The 15,035-nt window shown below is 43.9% G+C and overlaps 3 protein-coding genes across 3 annotated transcripts; 2 read left to right on the forward strand and 1 right to left on the reverse strand.

Moving 5' to 3' along the window:
- LOC8055872 (eukaryotic translation initiation factor 3 subunit C) lies at positions 864 to 5,338 on the forward strand. The gene is made up of 4 exons (XM_002460406.2): positions 864 to 1,045; positions 1,693 to 1,755; positions 1,882 to 3,705; positions 4,109 to 5,338. Exons 2-4 carry the CDS (start codon positions 1,732 to 1,734, stop codon positions 5,060 to 5,062), a joined length of 2,802 nt encoding a protein of 933 aa, XP_002460451.2. The 5' UTR covers positions 864 to 1,045; positions 1,693 to 1,731; the 3' UTR covers positions 5,063 to 5,338.
- Positions 10,122 to 10,888, reverse strand: LOC8055874 (glucosamine 6-phosphate N-acetyltransferase 1). Its single transcript, XM_002462520.2, has one exon. It carries the CDS (start codon positions 10,871 to 10,873, stop codon positions 10,361 to 10,363), a length of 513 nt encoding a protein of 170 aa, XP_002462565.1. The 5' UTR covers positions 10,874 to 10,888; the 3' UTR covers positions 10,122 to 10,360.
- Positions 11,094 to 14,026, forward strand: LOC8064847. Its single transcript, XM_002460408.2, has 7 exons — positions 11,094 to 11,501; positions 11,595 to 11,807; positions 11,887 to 12,039; positions 12,274 to 12,393; positions 12,479 to 12,565; positions 12,640 to 13,097; positions 13,702 to 14,026. The coding sequence occupies exons 1-6, from the start codon at positions 11,145 to 11,147 to the stop codon at positions 13,063 to 13,065; spliced, it is 1,356 nt and encodes a 451-aa protein (XP_002460453.1). The 5' UTR covers positions 11,094 to 11,144; the 3' UTR covers positions 13,066 to 13,097; positions 13,702 to 14,026.

Below are 15,035 nucleotides of genomic sequence, written 5' to 3' on the forward strand. Positions count from 1 at the left end.
AAGTCTATAAGCATATATAAGTCTGGGTGTTAGTAAAAATCCTAATAAAAATAAAAACAATAGGCTATAAAAGAGACTACAATTTTGAATGTGACATAATTGGAGTTTTGAAAAGTTATGGTTTCGAATTCTCAATAGATTGAAAATTTATGTCCAATCTTAAATTAAACGGTGGAAAAGTTTTTTGTCTTAGTACTTTACTCTATGTGCTATACATGAGTTTTTTGTCGCCCAATTTAAGTACAAAAGATCTTGGTGAAGTCTCTAATGGTAGTAAGATGCACTTATACATGACCAAATAAGTGTTAGGATTATCATATAATACATTTGGTTAAAATTTTAAGTGATGCTGCATGTTCTATTTTGCACAATGTAGTAAGTTTGATTATCCTAAAATATCCAAGTTAGAATCAATTGAGGAGGGAGACGTTCCTTATACTTACGCTTAAGTTGTGGTATTATTTGAAGTAATGGCACATCAATTGGCGATGCCAAATATATTGATTAAAAATTATGTTGCGAAAAAGCCAAAACCAAATCATTGAGAAAAAGTACTAAACTAATGGTAGCATGTGTGCTTATTTGAGACTTACCACTTATCTCATCTAGAAATGAGCAAATCAGCATGGGTTTTCGGTGAAGAGTCTCTAACCGGATCTAAGATACAAGGCCATAATAAATAAATAAACGCTATAGGTATAGGTATTACGGTGAAATTTGGTTTGGTTAAGGGGTTTTAGCAGCGATGGAAGTGGGTAAACACACAGTCATTGCTGGGCCAACCCCAGACGTACTTAGCCCACGAAACGGCCAAAGCCGGCCCAGCCCACGGTGTAACCCTAGATATATATATGCAGCAGCAGTGTTGCCGCATCCACATCCCCGTCCCAGTCGGTTGTCCCTCCTGCAGGTCGCCGCCGCTCGCTCTCTCTCTTCCCTGACCACCGCGCCACCGCTCCCCGAGTCTCGACAAACCGTCTACGCGACCGGCGCCCCTCCCTCCCCTTCGGTGTCGCCGTCTGCATCCTCCTCCGGTCTTCCCAAGGTGAGTCCCGACCTAAACCTAATTCACAAATTATGTAGCAGTAATTAGAAGATCTCGACTTCTCGAGATCGATTCGGTAGGAGGGTTATATGTTATAGATGCGAATTCGGTAGGAAGGGCCACATGTTATAGATGCGAATTTGCTCTATGCGCATGACCAGGATTGTCTAGATGCATAATATCTGGTACTATTGTCACGTTCTTTTGAACTGATGACAAGGTTAGGTTGAACTGATGCATATCTGAAAGACTTGAACTGTATATTCTAGTTCGTATCCTGTATCAGCAAATATTATATCATTTTTTTTCATTTGTGAACAATCCAATTTGGGCTGAACCTTGTATTCGGATATGATCTAATGACAAGTGTTTACATGTATTATAAACTTCGACTATTTTGAATTTTTTTTGGGAGTGCATGTGTACCCCCATGTCGTCTTCCCCTGCTATGCTGAACTTTTATCTTCTGTTTCATAGTCACTGGTTCTGTAAAGTCATTTTTAAGGATTGATTCACTATGATACTCTTCAAATTTGTACTCAATTTTTTTTACTTTTGTGTCAGCTCTGCCTCTAGTTTAATGCAGCCTCCACTATTTCTTCTGTTTTTATATTAATTATTGCTCATTCTTGGTGTAATTTTTGCAGAGCTTGATTCTCGTAGAAGCTAAAGCAGCAGCCGGAACCATGGCATCCCGTTTCTGGGGACAGGTACTTGCTTTCTTTCGCGCAATGATACCAGCATGCCAGTATATTCATGATGTGCATTCTGAAGTAATTGATCAAATTGTTGTTGATGCAAGAATCTGACACTTGCCTGGTCCTTTGCAACTTCAGGGGGATAGTGAGTCTGAGGAGGAGGAGGAAGAAGTCGAGTCAGAACAGGGCAGTGATAGTGATGATGATGGAGGCCGTGGTGGTGCAGGACGCAGTCTTGGAAACCGCTATTTGAAGAACCAAGAAGACGACAGCGATGAGTCTGATACAGGGCACCGTGTGATCCGCTCTCTGAGGGACAAGCGCAATGAGGAGATGAGATCTATTGTTGATCAGATGCGTAATGCAATGAAGATCAATGACTGGGTTAGCTTGCAGGAGAGTTTTGAGAAGCTTAACAAACATCTTGAAAAGGTTGTTCGTGTCAATGAATCTACTGAGGTTCCAAAGATGTATATCAAGGCTCTTGTGTTGCTGGAGGACTTCCTTGCTGAAGCCCTTGCAAACAAGGAGGCCAAGAAGAAGATGAGCAGCAGCAATGCGAAGGCACTGAATGCGATGAAGCAAAAGCTCAAGAAGAACAACAAGCAGTACGAAGAACAGATCCAGAAGTGCAGGGAGCATCCAGAGAGTTTTGATGATGAACCTGCGGATGATAAAGATATGGATGACGATGATGACGATGATGCTGATGAGAGTGATGCAGAGATTGAAGATCCTGATAAAATAGCTATGTCAGAGTCAGAAGAGGAACCTGACGAAGATGATGATGACAAGGATGGTTGGGAAAAGAAGAGGAGTAAGAAAGATAAGCTAATGGATAAGCAGTTCTTGAAAGATCCAAGTGAAATCACATGGGATATTGTCGATAATAAACTCAAGGAGATTGTAGCATCAAGGGGAAAGAAAGGTACTGGAAGGATAGAGCGTGTTGAGCAGTTAACATTTTTGACCCGTGTGGCCAAAACACCAGCTCAGAAGCTTGAAATCCTTTTCCATGTGATTTCTGCGCAGTTTGATGTCAACCCTAGTCTACTTGGGCATATGCCAGTCAATGTGTGGAAGAAGTGTGTCAATAATATGCTGCTTGTGCTTGATATACTCCAGCAGTATCCTAACATTGTAGTAGACACCTCATTTGAGCCTGATGAGAAGGAAACTCAAAAGGGTGCAGACTATAATGGAACTATACATGTTGTTGGTGACCTGGTTGCATTCCTCGAGAGACTGGACTCTGAATTTTTGAAGACCTTGCAGTGCACAGATCCGTACACAAAAGATTATGTTCAGAGGCTTAGAGAGGAACCCCTGTTTTTGGTTGTTGCTCAGAATGTCCAAGATTACCTTGAGAGGGTTGGGAACCTCAAAGCTGCTGCCAAGGTTGCACTGCGCCGTGTTGAACTGGTTTACTACAAACCCCAAGAAGTGTATGATGCAATGAGAAAACTTGCAGAGCAGCCTGAGGACAGTTTGGATGATGATGATGCAGAGGCTGGTGATGAACATCAGGCAATAGATGACAACAGAGGACCATCACCATTTGTTGTGATTCCAGAGGTTGTGCCGAGGAAGCCTACTTTTCCAGAGAGTGGTAGAACTTTGATGGATGGATTGATGTCCTTAATTTACAAGTATGGAGATGAAAGGACCAAAGCCCGTGCAATGCTGTGTGACATATATCACCATGCGATCTCTGATGAGTTTTCAGTGGCTCGTGACTTGCTTTTAATGAGTCATTTGCAAGATGGTGTTCAGCTCATGGACATATCATCACAGATTTTGTTCAATAGGGTCATGGCCCAGTTGGGGCTGTGTGCTTTCAGGGCTGGTTTGATAAATGAAGCCCATGGATGCTTGACCGAGCTCTACTCTACTGGGAGGGTGAAAGAATTGCTTGCACAAGGTGTGCAACAAAGCCGATACCATGAAAAAACTCCTGAACAGGTAAACCTCTATGCAACTCATCCTTTTTTCTTCTTGTAAATGCTGCACACATAGCCCCTAATCACACAAGCAAAACACTAGTTGGAAAACTTTGTTTGTGTCAATTGATAATATTTGCACAGTAGTATCCCCCTCTTGTATCTGTTAATTATTTATGTTTCTGTTGCTTTTTTAATACGATATTAGAATGTTTTTCCTGTTTTATGCAGGAATTCTGACCCATATCACAAAATTTTACATTTTCTATATTGGCCTGTACTTATGTTTATTACACAGATGTAGTTCCTTTATGCTACTTCTATTTAACTGTAGACCACAATTGGCGTAGTTTTATACAAGGAAAAGATGATTGTTTTGTTTTGGTTCTATCAGTGCTAATGATGTACCCACCCTATCACTGCAGGAAAGACTTGAGAGGAGAAGGCAAATGCCTTACCATATGCATATAAACCTGGAACTTTTGGAAGCCACACACTTGATTTGTGCGATGCTGATTGAAGTCCCCAATATGGCTGCCAGCACTTATGACAAGCGGAGGCCTATGAGCAAAACATTCCGACGGCTTCTTGAAGTGAGTGAAAGGCAGACGTTTGTTGGGCCACCAGAGAACGTGAGGGACCATGTAATGGCTGCCACAAGAGCCCTCAACAAGGGTGATCACCAAAAGGCTTTCAGTGTCATTAATTCACTGGAGATCTGGAAGCTTTTGAGGAACAGAGATCATGTTCTTGAGATGCTGAAGCTTAAGATCAAGGAGGAAGCTCTTAGAACCTATCTCTTCTCATATTCGTCTTGCTACGAGTCCTTGAGCCTTAACCAGCTCACCACCATGTTTGATCTCAGCGAGCAGCATGCTCACAGCATTGTTAGCAAGATGATGATGCATGAAGAGCTTCATGCTAGTTGGGACCAGCCAACAAAATGCATTGTATTCCACAGTGTGGATCAAACTAGGCTTCAGGGGCTACTATTCCAGATGGCAGATAAGCTCTCGGTCCTTGTGGAGAGCAATGAGAGGGCATACGAGGCAAGAACTGGTGGTACTCTTGAGGGAGTGCCGCCCAGGCGCAGAGGTGATGGTCAGGACTCATCCAATATGGGGAAGTGGCAGGAGAACTTTGTCTCATCACAGGGGCGGCAGGGTGGTGGCAATCGGTTTGGATACTCTGGTAGAGGTGGAGGATCTGGTCAAAGTGGTGGCCACCAGAGGGACAGGGGCAACCAGGGTTCCCGTGGGGGTTACGGTGGCGGTTCACGGTTTCAGGATGGAAGGGGTCGCAACCAGTCTGGTTCATCAGCCAGAGGTGGTGATGGTGGTGCTCGCATGGTGAACCTAAACAGGGTTGGTAGAGTTTAGGTGTGATAATTCTCAGCTGAAGGAAGCCCGAAGTTCTACTAAAGGCCAAGTTTTGAAGCACTGCTTTTTCCATAATTACAAACTTCTGTTCTAAACTCAGTCGTTCACCTATTTGCTCTATTTCGTTGTAGCCTTTAATTCAAGGGTCTAGGAAATTGAACTAAGGGTTTGGGTACTCTGGTTTGTGTCGTGGGAGTGAGACGATGCATTCGCTCCTATATTTGATATCTACTTGTTACTCTTGCTATAATGCTATACTTTTCGTATTTGTGTTTACCCTGCGCTGATTTGCTTATTGCTTGTGTATGTTACAGTTACTCGAGTTATCATGAGAATTAGTGGTGGCTAAATCATAGGTTTGTGTGATTTAGTTAATTAGTTCTGGTAACTTTATGCTGTGGTTAGAGGAACATGCGGTGGCCTATCCTTTATTTTGTTTCCTTTGCGTGAAATGGATCGAGTTAATTTATGATAAGTCTAACCAGTACTTTTTTATAGTTCGCGGAATGGAAAGAAATAATCCATGGTCCGGATCATCTCGTGCCAGTACAAGCATGAGACGTGGTTATTGTCTATGAAAATTGTGGAACGAACACATGACAAATGTGGTTTTTTTCTATGAAAATTGTTGAATGGAATGAACTCCACATCGGTCAAGAATGAGGTGGGGTTCACAGGACCAAACACCACCTTAGTTATTTATTCACACTACTAAACTTTGATACAAATAGATTGTTAACACACCACTAAACTTTGGTACAAATAAATTGTTTTTTGGTCACACTATTGTGCATCGTCGCCTTTTATTCCCCTATTATGCATGTCGAATCGAGTAAAAATGTTTTCAGGGGAAAGAGTAACCTACGATTGGTTAAAGCATCTCTTATATTGGTTACATAGGATGTGTATGGTTAGCAGCTAGTCTCGTCATTACTTCCTTAAGCCAGTTTTTGAATGTTTGGTTACATAAACTAGGCTTGGGGCCTGGTTGGATGGGCCAGCCGTACTGTTGGAGCCCCATCCGCCCCTCCCCATTCCCCTCCGCCTCCGCGCAGCTCCGTCGCCGCCATGGCGCTCTCTAAGCCTTTCCTCTCTCGCCTCCTCCCACTTCCCCTCCGCCTCCAGCCGCAGGCCTGCATCTTGTACCATGTCGTGGAGATAGACGCTGCCTCAGACTGGTTCCCGTGGCGCGCTTCGTCGTTGTGCTCTCCGACGGCGAGGGAGGCACCGCGCTCGACGTCACCGTCATGTGCGACGAGCGGTACAACCACGTCCGGGAGGTCAGCCTGCACGTCGAGGATGCGGATGGCGCTGGCGTCAATGGCAGGGACGGGCTCGCCGCCGCCGCCGCCGCCAAGGCCACGCCCAGGCGACGCGGGTGCGGGGAGGACGCGACCAGGGAAAGGTACGAGGACTTCATCAGGGGGAAGAGGGCGCGCAAGGAGTGGAAAGCCAGGCACGAGGGCATCCTTGACCTCTGCTGCTCCGGTGTTGGCGCCGCCGCATTCCTTGGCTTCTTGGTCATGCTCATGTTCCGGTGAGCCCTCGTCGTCCGCGTGGAGCCCCCTCTCTCCCAAGGCCCCGCGTCGCAGCGCGCGCTGGGGGATCCTCGCCCGGCGTCGAACCCCAACGTGCCCAAGATCTCGGAGCCGGCCTCGGTGCTCTGGGTGAAGCTTTGACCTGCACCGCCGACGACTGCGAGGAGCCCCAGTGGCTAGTTGCGCTCTGCAGCGCCATGGGTAAGGAGGCCATCCAAACACATAGTACATGCAACCAAACAAGTTCACCTCGGCTTGCTAAGGCCAAGCTTAGACTAGCCTGGCTTAGTTTAGCTAGCCAGGCTTGTATTGAAAACGAACCAAACACACCCATGTAAAACAAGTTGTCCAATGCTAAAGGAGTATCATGAGAACTGTAGAGACTTAGGCGATATAGTAAGGTGGCGGATACATTTAGGTCAAGGAGTGAGCTACAATATGTTCAAGCACCTCTTCATATTCCTTTTTATTTGTCATTCTCACTTATTGAAAAGTTAAACGTAGTCAACTTTGACCAAATATTTATATTCATACTACATAATTAGTATTATTAGGTAATTCATTGATCTATTTTTATAACAAACTTATTTGGAGACATAAATGTTGTCCATCTAGTCGAAGAATTACCTTTCCTTTACTTATCCAGTCGATGAATTACTTACTATAAGATCGTTAGAGATGCTTATCCATGTCTATCCATAGCGATCATGTTTGCCAAAGATACGAGGTATATTTCTTCTCCAGCTACTATCTAGTTTCTTCTCCCGCTACTCTAAAATAAATCACTTATCTACAGAAATTACTTATTATAAGCTACATAAATAAATAACTTATTCGAATATTTCCCGAGTGTTTAATCAATCCCCAGGCTACTTTTCCCATAAAGATCAGATGAGACCTGTATGTCTTGCTTTGTACTTAGTGTTCGCAGTGGCTCTGGAAATTTAAGAAAATTTGACCAATATGTAACGACGGATAAAAAAAGGGAGAGAGTGTATTTGTCATCATGAAACAAGTTGTCCAGTAGATTTTGGAATGCCAAGATATAGGTAGATCATGTCAATATTACGTTTTCTTGTATTTATTCCAAATATATCTTACGTTTTCGAGAGTGTTGGGCCATTTCGACAGCCTGTAATTTTTCTAACTCTAAACTCCAACAAACTTGAGATTGGTGGGTGCTCCACCAATTTGGTAGATCTCGTAGGGGCAGATTAAGCAAATCCCTGGTGGAGCCAGAAGTGTTTGACTAGAAGAATTAAATCTAGATCTATTTTTTTGTGGATCTTAAACTGGTGGAGCTCTACTAAACAGGCCATAGTCTATAGGGATTCAGTATGTAAAAAGGGCCCATACGAATGCCTTCTAAAGATGACGGAAAATTCTACTTTCATGCTGCACCACGGGCAGGGCGCCACACTTGCACCTGTGACATGACAGTGGCAAATCCAAAGAGGCCATCATTCAGAATGGCATAGACAGAAAAGATCAACATTTGTGAGCAAAACATGAAATAAAGAGTACTAAATTCCACAGCAACATGAAAGGCAAACATTACAAAGCTGTCTGTCTGTAGAAGATTTGGAATCCCTGAACTTTAACAATTGAGTTCTTATCCATTGGGCTCTAAGTTGCAATAGCATTATAGCTCTTGAAAGAAGGTTCATGTCAGCTGATCAAATTGTGACAAAACAGCGAAAAGGAATCTGATCAAGAGAATGCTGGAAACTTGGCACAGATCAAGGAAAGAGTTAAACGAACACATGCAGTCAAGCACTAGTTGATTCAAGGATCCATTACCATCCACCTTTTGAGTTGTATGATCTTCAGGCACTCTTTTTCCGAAACATCAGCACGAGACTTGCAGAATGAGTTTATTAGAAGCAAAAATTTACATGGGGGAAAAAAACCAAAACCAAAACCAAAACCAAAAGAGCAGAAAAGGGGGCAAAGGGGCAGCTCGGAGTGAAAGGGAAGAGCCCCTCCACCAGCAACTACTAGCTAACCCTAAACCTGGATAAACAGCTACATACAGCCAAAACCACTCGAACCACCCAAGCTTGATAAAAAACCCAACTCGAAAGGGCCGCCAAGAATGCCCTATGTTGTATCATTTGCAAGCAGAATTGGTGCAATGTTTCTGGGAGCTGAACCTTCAACCCAAGAGCATAGCCAGAACGGTGCCAAATCCCCTTTACCCGCTGACAATTGTTGAAGCGAAAACCAAATTCCTGTCCATTTTATCACAGCGCACATACATTTGTGCCCAAGCTCTCTCTCTATTTTTCCATTTTGTGCCACAACCAACATAATTGCAGTGCCCTAGCAAAAATCTCAAGGTCTTTAATTCCCAAGCCACCTTTCTCCCTGGAGAGAGTTACAAATTCCCATTTGAACAGGCAGTGACCGCCACTGACATGCTACGGATCATCCCCCTTGTCCTTCTTCAGACATTCTAAACAATGAAGTTCTACAGGCACTATTCAGACATCGTTTTACCTTGCCCTTCTTCAGAAATAGTTGAACAGGACAACTCTCAACTTGTTCTACCTACTAACTGTGGGTTGAGTACAACCCGATTCAACCACAGAGTATTCGTCCATCATGAGGACATCATTAAATATTGCCTACTGGCAATGAGATAATAGCCATTTTTGTCTACATGACTTATAATGGAAAATGATACAGAAGCGGGGAAAAAAAATCAAAATAAAGTAAAGAAAAGGTTATACTTTTGCAAATCATAAGAAAAGAAATCTTTGGAACTTCCAGTACAAGCATGCATAAAGGTCACAGAGCTTTGATAAGCTCTTATGATTATTCCATACATTGTTATTTTCAGGGTAACTGAATATTTAAAAAGCAGCCCTAAAAGGAGCATTAGCTGGTTAATACGCTACTTGATTTTAGCAAAGAAAGAACCTTATTAGGTTAGGTCTGTTTAACATAGCTTCAGCAGTAGTAAATACACAAAATTGTTTGGGCCAAATTGTTTATACCTCGTCTTGAAGATCAGTTCAGACATCTTTTCCCAATCATGCAAGAATGCAAATATCTTGAATGACCTAGCGCCCACTTTTTCTCTCTTAGTACAAACACAAACCAATGTGTTATTGCACTAAACAATTACTAATTCTCGCTAACTTTTATGCTCACACGCAACTCCATGAAATGTGTCTTGCACATATTAAATTCTAAGAGATCTATGGCAAAGAATCTAGGACCCTGAATTTCTCAATAAGACCAATTATGTTCATTCTTCATTGGATAATGCACATAAGGCATAACATATGCGCCCTCTAAAACGAAACACTACCGACACTGATCTTATCCAATAAAACACTATTTGCCTTCCATGGAAGTTTCATCATGCTCAAAGTATCAAACCTTGAATAACCTCATAGTCCTAGCCTCCTAGGTCCAAACTCAGGGCAAAACAATTACCTTCTTTTCTGTTCAGGAAATGAACAAAATGTTATTCAGGATTACTATTACCAATGGAAGTAATTTTGCGAGCCTGGTAAAAGCAAAGAGATCTATAATAACTTCTGACAACATCCCATTACAAATGGATTCAGTAAATGTGCCACACATCACATAATTATGTTGAGGCAATGCAAGCCGCAGTGATCACTAGCTCGAGTTTTTTCAAGGAAACAGGCGAACCTACAGATCTTTCCAACAGCACTTCCTGAATTGAGGAATCAATTGAAGACAACATAAACAGGGCGTGCAATCGGAGAAGCTGGAACCTACTAGATCAGAAGTAGAGCCCCATCTGGACGTTCTTCTCCACGAACCCGCACTTGGCGTAGAACCCCTTCAGCTCCGTTGTGCAGTTGAGTATAACCTTGTAGCACCCTCTCCCCCTAGCGTGCTCCACCAGGCGGTGCACGAGCCGCTCCCCGAGCCCCCGACCCCTCGCGGCGGCGTCCACCACCACGTCCTCCAAGTGGCCCACAAGGCCGCAGCGCCGGATGAACTTGCGCTCCACCAGCATCGCCCCCGCGCCGGCGAGGCGGCCCGTCGCAGCGTCCTCCGCTACGAGGATCAGGTGATCGGCGCCCAGCGCAGCGAGCTCAGCGAAGCGCGCGTGGAAGGCTTCCTCTGAGAGGGGCGGAGAGGGGGAGAGCTGCGCGAGAAGGTCGCAGAACCCCTTGGAGAGGTCGGCGAGCTCGAGCGGCCGGATGATGTACGCATCCCCTATGGCCTCCACTCCGGCGCCGGCGCCGGCGCCGGCCCCGCCCTCCGCAAGAGCGTGCGGCTGTTCCATGTGTCTACAGCAGGAGGCGGCTCTCAGATGGAGATCACAAATACGGGCCTCACTCTCGATCCAATAAGCTAATGGGCCAGAAGATGGACCGTTTTTCAACTGGGCCCAGATATTTGCCGATGAGATCCAAAACTAACCGTTCAAAATATATATTTTTATTTTTTTTGAAAACCGAAAAGAAAAAGAAATTGAAAGCCCCGCCCAAACGCACAAAAAATCCCCAACTCAAATTCCAATCCCCAAACGGCCAAACCCTCTGCAGTTCCTCGCCATGGTCGCCGCCGCCGTCGGCGAGGCGACCCCGCCCCCGGACCTCCCACCCTCCCGCGTGTCCGTCTCCTCGCCCTCGCCTTACCCCCGGCGCCGCTGTGCCCTCGCGAGCCGCTTCCGGGAGCCGGCGGCCCCGCGGCGGCACGCGTGGGTTTCCCTCCAGGGTCGCCTTATCGGGGCGGAGGAGGCGTCGTCTGCCGCTTCGGCCGCACCGGGCCTTCCCCCGGATGAGGCGGTAGCGTGGGAGCTCTTCAGCCCGCTCCATCGCGTGCTTCTCGTCGCCACTGTCGCCGCCGCATCCTCCCGGTCCCACGCCGCCCGCCGCATCGAGCAGCTACAGCGGTCGATTCATCTTAGGGTTTGGTTCTGTTGATCTCCTCGATCGTATTCGTATCTATGTCTTGATCGAGTATTTGGTGACCATTCCGCGAATAATGTTTTTGGTGTGCAGGATGAGGTGCTGGAAGGCATGCAGCAGAAGCTGGATGATCTGCTCGTCGAGATGAGCTCCCTACAACAGCAGTACGTCAAGTGTGACAGTTACATTTCCGATGAAAGGGAGACGAATGAGATTGCAGGCAGCAAGAATATAGGAGACGGAGAGGGATCTAGATGCTGTGTGTGCACGAAGCTAGAGGTTGCTGCCACTCCTCAGAAGGCAAAGGTAGCACTTGTTGACTTATTGCTTTTTTTCCTTAAAAGAAGAGGATCTGCTTACTGAAGAATATGCACCAATTGTGCAGGATCTCTGTGGCACAGACGATGCTAGGAGTGATATGGTTGATAGGTCTAGTCTATCTTCCATGGATCATGAAGAGCGCCGTATGTCAGACCTCTCAGACTTCTGCTGGAGTGTTGTGTCATCAGTTGATAACCAGATAAATGGGGATAATCAGGTAGATATGCTTGTACTTTTCTGGGGCAAAAGCATTTTCTGTTGTTTTGTGTGAAATTTTATTTCCACGCATCTATTGTTCACAATACTTGATTGTATCCATGTTACAATTGTCGACAATGCATTCCTTTTGGCCTTTTGAAGTTACTATAGGGGTTCTTTGATCAAAGTTTACACACTCTTTTTCTTATCCTCAATTGTGTTGTGTGGTGATAGCATTCTAAATTGTGTCCAGCTAAGTTTCCTGGCAGCAGATCAACAACTGTACAATCTTCAGAAGGAATGTGAAGAGAAAGATGCAACCATCAAGGAACTAGCTGCAGCGGCACATGCATCTAGTACTGCTGATGCGAAGGTTAGAATCTCAATACTTGTCATTGCCAACATTTCAGGTAATATACTATTGGAGTATTGATAAACTCTTCCTGTTTGGCATGTAGAGAATTGCAGAGCTGCAGGAAGTTCTTAAAAGGAAAAACATGGTGATCTCTAAATTGAAGAAAGACATGGCTGCTCTGAAGCATATGGTAAGCAGTTCTTCCAAGTCCTTACTGATCCTTTGTGGTCAGGCAAAGCGTTGACTTCTTATGTTCTTTGATAGGTTGTTGAACTGTCAAGGGCTAAAAGGGCATCTTCTGCCATAAGTCCAATCTGTACTGATCTGCCAGTGATGTCAAACAATGTTCTGTATGATATGAGCAGTTCTAGCTCATCATCAGATTCTGAATCTCCGGTTGCACTAAGAGAATACCTTGATGAGCATCTTGTTGATAGCACTCCAGGAGATGGTTATTCCATAGGGAGTTGTGAAGTATCTACAGCAAAAGCATCTCTTCCATCAAAAACTTCATTCGTTCACAAGCTGCGCTCAACTAGCCCTTTAAAAGAGATTCACATTAACCCAAAAGTAGAAACAAATTCATTTGGCAGACAGAAGCAACCTACATCCTCTAATGGAGATTTTAAAAGGATTAGACGACAAAGTCAGCAAGATCCAAGGAATAAAGCTACAAGAAGATGGATGTAGAGTTTATCCATCTAGAAGTCATTACCTGATTGGTAAACTTGTCACTTGTGCATTAAATTGACCTGCTGTTCTTATCCTAGCAAAGCTATGAAACATGTTTGGTTCAGTTAATCTCTGTATAAGTACTCTAATGTTTACTTGTTTTATCCTGCTTCTCTTCCTTCATCATTGCCATTGCGGCTTCTATTCATCACTAGTTTAATCAAATTAAACTTCTTTTTAAAAGAAAAAGGAACATGATAAACATAAATTAATCCATGGAGATTCTACTTTCAGGAAATACTGAAATAATAGTTTACTATGTCCTGAGGTTCAATTCCCTGATACACTATAGATATTGTTGTTCCTGTTGCTTCTCCCCCAAATCAATTAGATGTTTCCCAAATACTTTAGGATGCCACATATGTAGATGGATTGTGCATGCACCTTTTTTGTTTATTAGGGAATTATTTTATATTTCAGTTAGTGATGCTTGCTACTTGATATACTGATATAATTCCAAAGTGTTTATTATATATTATTATCATTATGCTGTAACAGTCAGAAGTTCAATTCCCTCCTTGCCGCAGCAAATGCAACATCACTTTTTTTTAATTGCGTTACAACAATGACCAATCTATTCTCTTTCCATTTCAGATTTGGAGAAGATGAAGTTGATAGATGTTATCGATTTTGGTTGATGAACTTTCCATGATGCTTCCTGGCTTCCAGTTCTTTCTGGTAAAACAGTATGGCTGCAACTTGCATATATTGTAGTCTTTAATAAAGTTGCCTGTCACTAGATGGACCATATCGGTACCTTACCTAGCTTCAGCGTTGGAATCTTCTCCGATGTATAGAATGTCATTTGGATCTCAACAGTCAACATCTCCCTTCTCTTGAATGTATCGGTTAAATTTAATAGTGGACTAATTTATCCTGCAGAATCTTGGAATTCGTACTTGCGAAATAGTTTACCATTCTTTTGATTGTTTAGAGTGCCTCTGAAGTGCCGCCCTACGGGGTTCCTGCTTCCCTGTCAGCAGATCACCATCTTACAGATGTTAAACACAGTTGGACACAGTCGACACAAAAGCATGTAGTTTATTTCTCCATGCATAATGGGCGTAGCTAGGGTTTCAAGGCTAAGACGGTCCAACTTCACATAATTTATTTTATTTAAAACTGAAAATTAAACATGCCAGCATACAAGTATAAGAATCGCTGAAGCACAATACAAACAAATTTAAAGGCCTGAAGGACATCTTAAAGTGAGAAGTCAAGTCTGAAATTTGTTTAAAGCAGCTTACATGCCTACAATATCGACGTACCTACAAGGCCTTAGATCAAAATGCTAGGAAATGTGCACAAGGGGTAATTTGTTCATTGTGTGGCTTCGTCACCACTATATGTTCTATGTCACAAGGGTTAATTTGTTAAGCAGTGCAATTTTTGAATCTCCTTTGATGCAAGACGCAAGAGATAGGAAATGTGCACTTCATCAAGCAGCTGCCCTGGATTTTTGACGTTGTCATGAACTTATACTCGCTGCTATGAAAGCACGCGCTATTCTTGTGAATATCTGGATCGCTGTATCTTGATAGCTTTGACAAGCTTGAAGTTCACGTTGTCCAGAGCCGTCGGGTGAGGTTGGGAGCAATTCTCTCAATGGAAACCTTTGGTAGAAGCTTCGGGGGTGTTTGTGACTGCTCCGCTCCATGTTTTTTAGCTTCGCTCCACGTTTTTTAGCCAAACAGTTTCAGCTACACGCACTCAGTTCGAGGAAAAAAGGTAGAGTTGTGAGAGCACCACTCCACAAACTCCAGTTTTTTGTGGAGCTGCTCCACAGTGGAGTTTGTGGAGCAGTCCCAAACACCCCCTATAAGGCCTGTTTGCTGTTTTTTTCTGGAGCAAAGAGAGACTTTATTAGCTAGCCACAGGCGGATTACAATCGGCATTAAGGAAGGTCCAAACACACGCAGAGGCTTGTC

Source organism: Sorghum bicolor, chromosome 2, assembly GCF_000003195.3.
Source record: "Sorghum bicolor cultivar BTx623 chromosome 2, Sorghum_bicolor_NCBIv3, whole genome shotgun sequence".
Classification (NCBI taxonomy): domain Eukaryota; kingdom Viridiplantae; phylum Streptophyta; class Magnoliopsida; order Poales; family Poaceae; genus Sorghum; species Sorghum bicolor.

Bases quoted from the DNA above. Each gene is read 5' to 3' on its own strand.
- LOC8055872 (XM_002460406.2), top strand. From the start codon at position 1,732: ATGGCATCCCGTTTCTGGGGACAG. The intron at 1,756-1,881 runs GTACTTGCTTTC...TTGCAACTTCAG, and splicing joins CATCCCGTTTCTGGGGACAG to GGGGATAGTGAGTCTGAGGA. The intron at 3,706-4,108 runs GTAAACCTCTAT...CTATCACTGCAG, and splicing joins ATGAAAAAACTCCTGAACAG to GAAAGACTTGAGAGGAGAAG.
- LOC8055874 (XM_002462520.2), bottom strand. From the start codon at position 10,873: ATGGAACAGCCGCACGCTCTTGCGGAGGGCGGGGCCGGCGCCGGCGCC.
- LOC8064847 (XM_002460408.2), top strand. From the start codon at position 11,145: ATGGTCGCCGCCGCCGTCGGCGAGGCGACCCCGCCCCCGGACCTCCCA. The intron at 11,808-11,886 runs GTAGCACTTGTT...CCAATTGTGCAG, and splicing joins CCACTCCTCAGAAGGCAAAG to GATCTCTGTGGCACAGACGA. The intron at 12,394-12,478 runs GTTAGAATCTCA...TTTGGCATGTAG, and splicing joins CTAGTACTGCTGATGCGAAG to AGAATTGCAGAGCTGCAGGA.